This window comes from Neopsephotus bourkii, unplaced genomic scaffold (genome assembly GCF_033783945.1).
Source record: "Neopsephotus bourkii isolate Nb327-2 ecotype Australia unplaced genomic scaffold, CSIRO-AGI_Nbou_v1 NB_1638, whole genome shotgun sequence".
Lineage (NCBI taxonomy): Eukaryota > Metazoa > Chordata > Aves > Psittaciformes > Psittacidae > Neopsephotus > Neopsephotus bourkii.
Window position 1 is genome coordinate 8,284,815 of NW_026902113.1, and position 12,660 is coordinate 8,297,474.

General features: G+C 37.9%; 1 protein-coding gene across 1 annotated transcript in view; it reads right to left on the reverse strand.

Annotated features, from left to right (window-relative positions):
- Positions 1 to 1,850: 1,850 nt before the first annotated feature.
- MIPEP (mitochondrial intermediate peptidase) overlaps positions 1,851 to 12,660 on the reverse strand; it is a 71,717-nt gene continuing 60,907 nt past the window's right edge. Inside the window, exons 17-19 of the mRNA XM_061374436.1 lie at positions 11,490 to 11,611; positions 10,646 to 10,719; positions 1,851 to 2,100 (exon numbers count right to left, since the gene is read on the reverse strand). Of these exons, the coding sequence (XP_061230420.1) occupies positions 2,006 to 2,100; positions 10,646 to 10,719; positions 11,490 to 11,611 (291 nt within the window). The 3' untranslated portion in view covers positions 1,851 to 2,005. The remainder of the gene's footprint in view (positions 2,101 to 10,645; positions 10,720 to 11,489; positions 11,612 to 12,660) is intronic.

Genomic DNA, 12,660 nt, shown 5'->3' on the forward strand with positions numbered 1-12,660 from the left:
AGAAGCAATAGCAGCTACAGGCATAAACCAGTGTGACTATTCCACATATTTTGATAAAGTATCTACCCTCTAGAATATCATCACTTGAATTTCTTTCAAATTAAAATCATAGGGCAATCTCTTAATTTGGAATGCTCTGCTTATTCTGCCAATCATGATGCTTTATTTGTTTTACCAAAGTGCTCCCAGGGCCATGTCAGCACTAGGATTTCCTTTTGCTATGTTCTTTTTTGTCACAGTGGATCTTTCAACATGTGCCAACTCCAGATGACGTTTATTGGTATTTTGCTCCAGTACAAAAACCAAGGCAACAAGCAACACAAGGCTCCCTTAGCAACACCCCTAAATTCCCTTTATAACATACTTCCATTTAGTACTCTACAAGGGGTTGTTAAATTTACATTCATGAGCTATTGTATCCTTTTGAGAACTTCCCATCTTCACAGTGTGCTTTTACTCACACCTAAATTTACATGTGTTTAGTTTTTGTGGTTTTTTTTAATCACTTAACTTACAGCAAAATACCCACCTAGTTTGTTAAGCAAAACCATTCATCTTTCCTGGTAGTAGGCAGCAACCAATTCTGTATCTGTGTATACAGAATGCAGTCACTCAGACGTACAACACAGAAGCCTTGTTCTGGTACACGTCTAAAAATATGCCTGCTATTGTTTAACCAAAACATTTCATATCTAAAAATGTCTAAACTCAGCTCTATGGGTAAAAGCAGTGCTATTCATACAAGACAAATTTCCACCTGGCAAAACCAGACCAAAAAACAGGGTAAAATATCAAATGATAACCAAAAGCACAAAGTCTGCTAAAAACCAGAAGCAAATGTCCCAATCAGCTGTCAGTCTAATTCACCCCTTCCCAAACATCTACTTTTTCTGGTTGATCTTTATTCTTCACTTGCTTCTCTCCCAGCTATCTGCTCATCTCTCAGCTTCAGTTCTCTTCCTCTCTTGCTTCTTTCACTGTGTTTCTGCTGAGAAGGACACTTCTGTATAATTTTGATACCTTTCGTAACAACCCGCAAAGGACTTCTCAAAGACAAGGCCATTTCTAGAGAAAAATTCACCTTTTCTTTTCTTTTTTTTTGCTCGGCACTCAAGTACCATTTCACAATTTATTTCAAAAGAAGAAGAAACCCCACTGATAATATTCCTTTGTTCATTAGCCACTATAGAATGTGCAACTGCTCCAGCCTATCTTGGAATAAAGTCTTTGTTTTGACTTATTTTGCCCCCCTGAAAACCTGCCCTCTTGTATGTTAAGCAGTTCCCCAACACTCATCCACTCATCATCATTAAAAGGAAACTCCATATGAAAAAAATATGCAGAGACCAGATTCAGGCTGCTCCTACACAGCAACTTCACCAACATATTTCAATAGTAGCTGCCCTCTGCCATGGAACTGTTAAAATGCCTACAAATCCATATTCACCAAAACACAATAGACTTCATCCAGTAAAGCCCTTAAAGTACTGTGGCCAAAACTAAACCACCACTACACAAGAAAACAAACACACCCACGTAACAGATAAATGACTACAGGACCCAGTTAATTAAGAAAATGCTCCCCAGAAAACAGCTGCTGATCCCTGAACACTGAAACACGCTAACGGTTCTGACACTCAACAGGTATGTTCTAATACTGAATGCGTGTGCCAAAAGACCATTCATAACACTCCACTCGCACTGAGGATAAGCTAAATTCCTATTTAAACACCTGTTCCAACAAGATCGAATTTTCTAACACTACATGCTAGAGGATTTGTTCTCTCAAATTCCATGCTTGAGCTCCTATGCAACAGAAAGACACCACCTTTATAAATGAAACCAGGTGATCCAGTGAAATTATTTATTAATGTTCCACCAACATGGATATTCAAACTTTTACAAGTGTTCACCAAGAAGCAAACCCAGTCACAACAATATTTTCCCCACAATTATGAAGACGTATACAATCTTCCATAAAGTAATTCAGTTCTGTTGAATATTTTTATGAGTCCATGATAAATGTTTCGAAGTCCTGGTCAAGGTCTGAAACAAGGGCATCCACCAAGTCTTCAACTGAAGGTGATTTCTGAAGCATACCTACAAAACCAAAACAACAGACTCTTAGGAAGAATATTATGGCCTTGAAAGCTTTGTCAATAATAATACTTACTGCTATCTAACTTCTAATGTCACAATACGACAGAAACAGCTATCACATTTATTTGTCAAGAAATAACTGCAATTATAGTGTATGAAGATTATTTCTTTTCTTCAAGCTACCTATTACATGTTATCACAAAATTGACAGGTTTCAAGATTGTTAACTGATTTTTGTCATTACAATCTTACTTAAGCAGGGAATTATTTCCATTTTAAAGCAATGTAGCCATAGATTCAGTCATTTCCAAGTGACTGGAATAAATCAGTGATTGAGTGGATATCTAAATCCTTATCTGCTAAGCCTCAGGTCTGACAGGGCCAGAAAAAACAACATCATTTTCTCCAAGTGTTACACACTTCAATAGCGTTTAATTTAGTATTCAAAGCACAAACATCTCTGATTTTTTCAGAAGGTATGAAACAGGCAAAAACTGTGGGTTTAATTCCCCCCCCCTTTTTTTTTCCTTTTTTTTAACAGCATCAGGACTTTTATTAAGGATTTTAATTAGTGCAGCTGTAGCTCTAGCGTAGCTACACAATAACAGGCAGGGAAAGTAGCGTAATGAAGAATCATGCTCAAGTACTTTGGTAATTCTATAACAAACAGAGCAGCTAAAAATCTCACACCTTCCTCCAGAATCCCAGTTTTTAGAAAGCATGAGAATGTATCCTGTAAATTGATAGAACAAGGGGTAATGGCTTTAAACTGAAGGAGGATAGCTTTAGATTACATATAAGGAAGAAATTCTTCACTGTGAGGGGGTGAGACACTGGCACAGGTTGCTCAGAGAAGCTGTGGCTGCCCCATCCCTGGCAGTGTTCAAGGCCAGGTTGGACGGGGCTTCGAGCAACCTGGTCTAATGGAAGGTGACCCTGCCCATGGTAGGGGGTTGGAACTAGGTGAGCTTTAAAGTCCTTTCCAACCCAAATCAGCCTATGGTCCTATGATTTAATTATTTTCAGATGTTCCTTTGTACTTAACGTTAATGTAATGTTGGTCTTTTCAGTGTTATGAACATTTTCAATATTATATATGGAAATCTACTGCATTACTTATACCTGAAAAAAAATAAATCCAAACAGTAGAGCTGCCAAATAATGTAAAATTTAATCTTCGTGCTTCTTTGAAGTGATCTGTTCTTTCTGACAAATGCCAACGTAAATATAACCTCCTTCTACCCTTTCTGATCAGTGTACCTACTGAACATAATTTTATACTCTTTCACATCCTTCACAATATTTGCTTTCAGTCAAAATTATAATTGCATGCTACTAAAAGCCAGAATCTTTCACTAGAACACAATGATTCAAAACCCACCAGGAAACAGAACACCTCAAGGTAATTTGGTGTGAGTAACCAAAAATAATGTTCTTGCTAAGACTTCACAGAATCCCATTTCAATCTGATTTAAACACGTCGCAGATGTCAACACACAAATACTGAACACTAAAAGTAGAACAAATCTTGTACTTATATATAGGTTAACTTGAAATGATGTTAAAAGAAGTTTGCATCACACTATTTTTAAAATGAAAGAGAACAGAATATTTCCAAATACTTGGTAAACTTGACATCATCACAGTAAAATTGCTGTGGAATTACTTCTAGTCCACAATGAAAAATGTCTTTCTATAGGCTGGGCTGAGAAACAGATGTGTCCAGATACCAGCTATTAATATAACCCTCTCAGAGAGCCACGGCCTCTTGCAGACCCTTCTCTCAGGTTCCTGAGTGGGCTGGCTGGGTGACATGTGTATTTGCTTCCTAACAGCCTTGGAAAAATTTTAGTTTAAATTTGTACTATTTTCCTGCATGTTTTCCCTGAAGTTTAGAGAATGCCTTAAGAAGGTGATATGGATGGCAGCTGACCAGACCACGTACTGTCATGAATGACTTCTGGAGCTTCATCTTAAACTCAGTTGAAGCAGTCCAGTCCCAACACTGCAACTGGTTCTGCTTTTTTTTTTTTTTTTGGTCTCATTTCATCTCAGACATTTACATCTGAACTAACTGGCTCTATATCTAGGGACTGAACAGGAGGAAAAGCGTCATGGGTGCCACTCATCTGACCTTTTTCAGAGGTCTACTTTATAATGAGTTGTGCCTATGAAGGACCTACTCTTCCCTTCATCCCAGAAAAGAAACCTGGACAACTAGCTCAGGTATAAAAATTTCAAGGCTCCAATTTTTAAGGTGTAGCTCTATAAAAGAACTATTTTTCTCTATTCAATGTGCCTATTTCTATCAGACATCAATATGGAAGGATGACTTTAATGCTGCATAGACAGAATATAAAGATAGCCATAGCAGACACAACTACCACTGCCCCAGCCCCATAATATAAATAAAAATAAACCCTTCCAAATCTGATGTTAAAGGAAGCAGCCAGCCTGGATGATGTCTAGTCAATTCTTTTGACACACTAAAATTTCTTGCGCTGCTAACAATTCTTAAAACTATGATTATTAAATACATTGCAAAAGAAGAAAAGCTAACAATATGATTGGGGGAAGAATAGAGACTGATGATGGGATTACCTTCAAGTAGATTTACTTTCCCTCTTACATAAAAATGGCAAAGCATAACAAAAACATTCCAACCCTGGATATTACAAAATGAATGAAAGAGACATAATTAACTACAGTACACTTGGATTTGTTTTAGTGCAGCTGAATACAGTCTTACCAAATCTCACTGAAAGCTTGTTACAAATTGCATTCATTTGGACTCCACATGGTTTGTTTTAAATATGTAGAAGAATTCAAAATCATTCTGGCAATAGTAATGTCAAATGACCTACCCAGTAGTTCCAACTTTTGATAGTACAAACAGATTTCAGATTTCTTGCATTAGTGGTCTACTGCATTGCTGTTTTCCCACCACTGACATCAAAAGCAGACATTAATAGAATTTGCTTTTGCAAGGGAAGGATGAAGAGTAACTGAGGTCATTGCTGAACTCCTACTGCAGTAAAATGATCATGCCCTTATGAAATAAATAACTACAGATTTTAGAGTAGACAATTCCAAAAGAAACAGACACTGGTGGTATTTCTGTGTTTTAACCTCTTACTCTACACGTGTTAAGAATAGTCATGTCCCCCTTTAAACTCCATTAAGCTGTATCAGAGCAAGATCAGCTTTGATATATTGTAAGTACTCAGCACTTCAGTTTAAATGATTTAGTACAGTGTCCACAAGGTCTGATGGCTGCAGTTTCAAAATCTATGAGTGTACTTCATACGTTCAGCCCAACTCCTATTTCAGCTCAGTCTCTCCCAAGCCTAAGGCAACTGCATAGCTTATCTTCTCTACTTTGAAGTTTTCTTTCACATTACAGCACTGTGGTTAACCACACCCTTTGGAAAGATGGTTAGCTATAACCTACAATCACTGAAAATTGGGAGAAGAATAAAGCCTGTGGCAAAATTTGGCCTCTACTCCTTTGGAACACTAATTATTTTGGGTCCATGTAGTTTGAGTTAACGTATGTTGCCAGTCACATCACCTTTTAAGATTTATGCATATTTCTTACACTTTCAAAGAGACCTGAAAGATTTTTACAGCCTCTTCAAATCCCAATTATTCCACAAAGTACAATCTAAGGCATTGAAAAACAAAGTTTAAAACTGCATTGGAGCAAATGCATTTTTATTTACACATTGATTACCATGTATGCACACAGCTGAGTACGTCTGTAGTATGACACAGTGTTAACAAGTCAAGAACACGACTTCACTTGTATTTTGCACAGGGACTTTTTCAGACAACCAGAGGGCAATGTGACTGTACCAAGACTGCAGGAGAAGCGCACTGCAGGATACATTCCCACAGCATCCAACCCAGTACTTTTCACACTGCAGTACGTTTTCTGCTTATGCACCTGGGTTTCTTTCCAGTTAGGGAGTGCCAAGGGAGACAGGGAGCGATGGTGCACACCTGAATCTTGTTCAGACCTGCAACCAGCACACAACTGGACCTGGAAGGGACACCTGGGCTACATATCTTCAAAGGAATTTGAAATCCCTAATGCCATATAGTCCTGAGAAGCAGAGAGTGCGCAAGGGCCATGTGGCCAACCCAAAATGACAAAGAATCAAATTCTTCTCAAAATGTGTTTCTCCTCTAAGAAAATAAACAAACAAATAAATAAATAAATGCCTCCTGGACAGAGCATTTTTCACTCATAATTTAATTATTCCTGCTATCTGTAGTTGTGACTCTTTCTGTATTTTGCAGATTACCAAAGGATTAAGATAAAAGTGGTCACTTCAGAAAATGTCAAAAAAGGTTTCATAAAGCCTCTGTGTTGTTGTTCTGGTTCTTTTTAAGTGGAAACAAATGCCAAGAGAATCAAATCCAAACCCAAAAAAGTATATTGTGCTTTTGAATTAAAGACTAGTCCAAACAGGAATCTTGTCTGTAACTCCACTGGATGGCAGGTCAGATCCTTTATCTTCCCTAATCAGTGCATCTATGGAATCATATGGGAGAAAGATGAAAAGCCAGGGTCATATCCAAACACAAAAGACAATAGAAAGCTTCTGAGGAAAAAATCGTAACAAAGAAACTGTATAAATAAAATTCAATTGTGAAGTTATTTATTATCAAACAGTCAATGATTATGCTTAACTTCACAATGAGATAGGGAAGCACTTCAAGCGTGAGGCTACATATGTGCATCCAAAAATCAGACCTGTACAAGCACATTTCTTTATATTAAAAGATAAATAAAATGCCTGAAGTTCCAGCCTAGGGAACTTAAGGTTTTTGAAACACGGAACTAATGAGCACAGATTCTGGACTGTTTCCCTGAAGAAGAGTAAAAATCAACAAGCTTTTAAGTCTGGTGGGATCTGTCTTTAATCAGGAATCAGTCTGGTCATCTGCTATGGGGCTGCAGTTTTGCAACCGATGAAAACCAACAAAAGATGGAAACCAAGAATTCTGGAACATCCATAATGAAAAGGAAAACGAACAGTAAAGACAGTCAGAAGCTGACTGAACCTAAACAAATTAAAGAACAAGTAACTGTTCTTACTTTTTTCCTTTAATTCTCTATTTTCATAATAAATTCAGAGCAATTAAGCATAAACTTATGAGCTTTTCCCATCATGTGTGTTATATGATTTAACCTCAAATAATCCCAAGCAAGCAATCAAATTATTAATTGTCAAAATACCTGAGTCACCTTAATTTCATTTTTCAGGGAGTCATTCAGCCATGCTTAAGTTTTGCACAGTCTACAAATGAACATCACAATATGCAAATGCAAGGAACCTGCTGATGAATTCTAGTTATTTTTATTATTTTGAGTATCCTTTAAAAATTTATCTTTAATTTTAAGGAAATACAGAGTATAAATTAATGTCCAGAATACAAAGTTAGCCAGGGAGATATCCTGAAGCAAGGAAGATGTACACTTGATGGAAAATGATCAGATCATGGAATACTTAAGTAAACTGCACATACATAAACCCACAGACTCTGGCATGATGCACCCGTGAGTACTGAAAGAGCTGGCAGATGGCACTGCAAGGCTACTCTCAGTAATCTTTAATCAATAATAGCAACTGGACGAAGTGCCAAAAGACTGGAAAAAAAAAGCAAATGTCACTCCTATCTTCAAGAAAAGCAAGAAGGCAAACCCAGGGAACTAGAGATTGGTCAGTCTCACCTCAATCCCGAGGAAGGTGGTAGAGCAGCAAATCCTGGAAAGCATTTCCAGGCTCATGAACAACAAAAAATAGTAATGAGGAATAGTCACCATGCATTTACCAAGGGCAGGTGATGCTCAATGAACTTGATAACCCTATCTGATGAAGCAACTAGCCTGGTACAAGTAGAGAGAGATGTAGATTATTTTTTACCTGCACTTCAGTAAGGTCTTTGACACTGTTTCCCATAAGATCCTGCAAACTGATTGCACCATGTTCCACTGTGGTAAAGCCACTTGTACTTCCACAGATGAATTTTGCGAACTTCATTGAAATATTTGACTCAAGGGAGCACACTGCTAGCAGCTTCACCATAGCCTCTATGACATTTCAGGAAGATTCCATGCTCAGTAAAATTAAAAGTACATCCCAGAAATATAAGAGATTATAAGCATAACTGGTATTTTAAAATATATTTTATTTCCCATATGAGTTACAATAAAATAATTGGATTTCTTTGAAAAGATGTATGTGTACATACATTCAGAGCAGCCCTGCGGAGAAGGACGTTGGGGTGTTGGTTGATGAGCAAATGAACATGAGGCAGCTTCAGTGTGCGCTTGCAGCCCAGAAAGCCAACCGTATCCTGGGCTGCATCAAAAGGAGTGTGACCAGCAGGTCAAAGGAGGTGATCCTGCCCCTCTGCTCTGCTCTTGTGAGACCTCACTTGGAGTACTGTGTGCAGTTCTGGTGTGCTCAACATAAAAAAGGACATGGAACTGTTGGAACAAGTCCAGAGGAGGGCCACGAGGATGATCAGGGGACTGAAGCACCTCCCATATGAAGATAGGATGAGAAAGTTTGGGCTGTTCAGCTTGGAGAAGAGAAGGCTGCGTGGAGACCTCATAGCAACCTTCCAGTATCTGAAGGGGGCCTATAGGGATGCTGGGGAGGGACTCTTCATTAGGGACTCCAGTGACACGACAAGGGGTAACGGGTTCAAACTTAAACAGGGGAAGTTTAGATTGGATATAAGGAGGAAGTTCTTTACTGCAAAGGTGGTGAGGCACTGGAATGGGTTGCCCAGGGAAGTTGTGAATGCTCCATCCCTGGCAGTGTTCAAGGCCAGGTTGGACAGAGCCTTGGGAGACATGGTTTAGTGTGAGGTATCACAGTATCACAGTATGTTAGAGATTGGAAGGGACCTCAAAAGATCATCTAGTCCAATCCCCCTGCCGGAGCAGGAACACCTAGATAAGTTTACACAGGAACGTGTCCAGGCGGGTTTTGAATGTCTCCAGAGGAGACTCCACAACCTCCCTGGGCAGCCTGTTCCAGTGTTCTGTCACCCTCACTGAGAAGAAGTTTCTTCTCAAGTTTAAGTGGAACCTCTTGTGTTCCAGTCTGTACCCATTGCCCCTTGTCCTATCGTTGTTTGCCACTGAGAAGAGCCTGGCTCCATCCTCGTGACACTCCCCCTTTATATATTTATATACACTGATAAGGTCACCCCTCAATCTCCTCTTCTCCAAACTATAGAGACCCAGCTCCCTCAGTCTTTCCTCATAAGGGAGGTGTCCCTGCCCAAGGCAGGGGGGTTGGAACAAGGTGATCTTAAGGTCCTTTCCAACCCTAACTATTTTATGATTCTATGTTCCTGTCTTGCAACTACTTAGTCCACAATTTTGGGCTACAGTTTTTTGAGGTTACAAACACAGCCTCTTCAAGAACAGTAAAGAAAGGCAATTTTGCAAAGTCATGCTGAATAAAAATCAACTCTTTAGATCAGAAATATAAATAGACTAATCTAGAAAATATATAATTGCTTAATATATGAGTCTAAGGAGAGCAGAGGTTGCGGCCTCAAACATAAATATATGTGTCAAAGAACTGAAATGTTCTGGTCACGAAAACTCTGCCAATCTCATTATGAAATACAGACACACTATCACTGTCTCCATTATCCGAATAAAAAACCTCCACAACTTCCAGTTTACCAAACTGGAGTGAACAGAGGCCAACAAATTAATATTCATTCTTGCTAGTAAGAATTTCAGAGTTAATTGAAAGATGTCTCTTAAGAGCATTTAGGACTTACCATGTGCTCGTATCAGGAACAACAACAATAAGGCAAATATGTTTGGTTTGAATATTGCAGCATTACAAAGGGAAACCTTTATCCTGGTCTCACTGACAGAACTGAGATAAAGTCAGCAGTCTGAGAAACCTGTTTTATTGTCTTGACTTGTTTTATACCTGAAGTGTAATAATGCAGGACTTTTGCTAGCACAATGAACGATTTTTGAAAGTTATTTTCCAGGTTCAAAAGGCACATGTTGCGTTAAACGCAATAATGAAGTATGTTCATTATGAATTTCAGACTTCCATTTCATTATAATGTATACTCAAAGTACTGATAAAGGCAAAGTTATTTTGATAATAAAATTAGCTGCTCAAAACAAGTTCAAATTCTTGCATACAAAACAACCACATCTATTATAAATTTCATGTATGTAAAAGTTACTCAATTTCTGCATCCAAAAAATGTCATCTACCTTTAAGTATGTGATACTCTTATTCTGAATTCTTTAGACAGTCTTGTAAAACAATCCCTTCAAACGCTTCACTCTAACTATCTATGTGTGTGTTTTTCCTGTGTATCACAAGGAGTTCTATTGACCATGATACTAGTCAACTTCACTAAACAAATGAACAAGTTTTCTTTCATAAATGCAACGAAGATTATAATTAAACAAAAAGGACCAAATTGGGAAATTATTTCTTCCTTGAGCAAGGGAATGAAAGGGTGTGGGTTTTTTTTGTACCTTGAACCATAAGTATAGGCTCTTTTCCACCACCGTGTGCCAGCATCTCTCTACGGTAACGTTCACCCATTGCCCTGGAGAAACGTAAGATGTTACAGCCATCTGCAAACACAACCTGCTCAGCTTTCAGTCACATTTGCTTCTAGGTTGTCTACAGAACACAGAGACAGAAGTCAGATGAAATTTCCCACCCTGAAACAATGATTGCCTTGATTCCATGTTGACTCCTGAAATTCAAATTGCATGTAAAATTATATTATGAGTAACTGAATTAGACAAATTTTATACACATGAATATGTGTTGGTGTTTATAGAAGTGAATTTGTGAACAAAATTTCAGCCTTAGTTGCTCCAAGGGGAAAAGTCGCTCTGTTATAATCCTCTGAACATTCAGCTAAGGTATAAGAGGACTCATAATTTATGATCTCAAAATTTACCTTTTAATTTCATAAAGCAGAATGAGTATGATAGCTATACGTAGCTCTGAAGTTGGTGATACAAAGCTTTTTAATACCTGCAGTTGCTTTGATTTTAATGGAAAACTGCAAGCAAATAGGCATCTATGAAAATCAAGCTCTCTAATTACAGTAAATATGGATTTCAGTGCCTCCCAAACAGCATATTTTAAAACATCGATGCAAATTTTTTTTCACCAGTAAACATGTCCCAGAGTACACTTTATTCTTGTGGTTATTTCCTGTTTTGTAATCCTCTTAAAATCAAGACAAAGGCTAAAAATTGTCATTTTAAAAGCCCATCAACCTATGTGGCCCCCGTTGTTTCATGCCTTCCAGAAGTAAGTAGCATAACGCTTCATTCTACTTAATAACTTCTCTATTTTTACCGATCAAATGGGTCCTGAGCAAAACACTGTTTCCACACCATGGAGGCAACAGCTCTAGACATGAGGTAGGAGTAATATTTTGCACCGTAGCCCACAAGATGACTGAATCGCAGCTGCCAGGCCTGTAAGGAGAAAACAAACACAAAACAGAAGTAATCTTTAAAGTCCTTTAAATTGTTCAGCATTTTCTGTAAGTATGATGGAAGAGATCTATTTATGACAAACAGTTAAAAAATGAAAAAAAAGGAAAAAAAAATCAGCCACCAGTATAAATCCCAGAATGAATACATCCTTTATTCTAAAGAGCAGTTTTCAACCTAAATACTGCGTATCCAATATACTGATTATCACAATTGAAATTACACAGAAATAGGGTCAGAAGGAAAGAAAACCAAGCAGTAAAAAAATGCATTCATATTTGATAATAGCTTTGTTGTTCTACTAGTCTTGAAAGAAAACCACAATTACGTTATTACAAGTAACAGCACATTTTATAATTTTCCATGTGGGTATGTGAAATATCAAATTTGAAAAAAAATCGATTTATAAGCTTTTGTCACAAACAAAATGACAACAGGGATTTGCATTTAATATATAAAAAAAATACCCTTTCCCATATGCCAAAAAACCTCAGGGCAGACAAATTACATTAACATGCAATGTCATTGTTCACAGATTTGTTTGCACAGTTTTAAATGTGCAGATTATCGTCCATAATTATAGTTACTCATTTATGTAATGTTATTTGGCTTTATGACTCATTTCAGTGACAGTGGACTCCTTTTTAAATGCTGGTTGGTGTTGAATGTTGACTTAATATTTTCTTAGCAAAGAAAGAAGTATCAGCCTTGCTTTCACAGAAATAAAAATACCTTCCTCCTTCCCTGCCTGTAACAGAGTCATTTAAAATGGGAGAGATCTCCGAATCTGGTCCAACCCTTGCTCAAAGGAGAGCCTATTTTGATGAGATTTCTAAGGGCTCTGTCTAAAGCCTCAGTACCTCCAGGGAGGTACTGCTACATCGCCTCTCTGGTACAATGTGGAAAGGCAAGCAGGTCCAAGCTTTAAAAGAACTTGTTTCCCAACAGATTTGGACACATTTTTTTGAATTGTAGTGGATGAGTGGTTACATGAAGGAATGAGAAACTTGTGTCTTTCAGCTCTGTGCGGA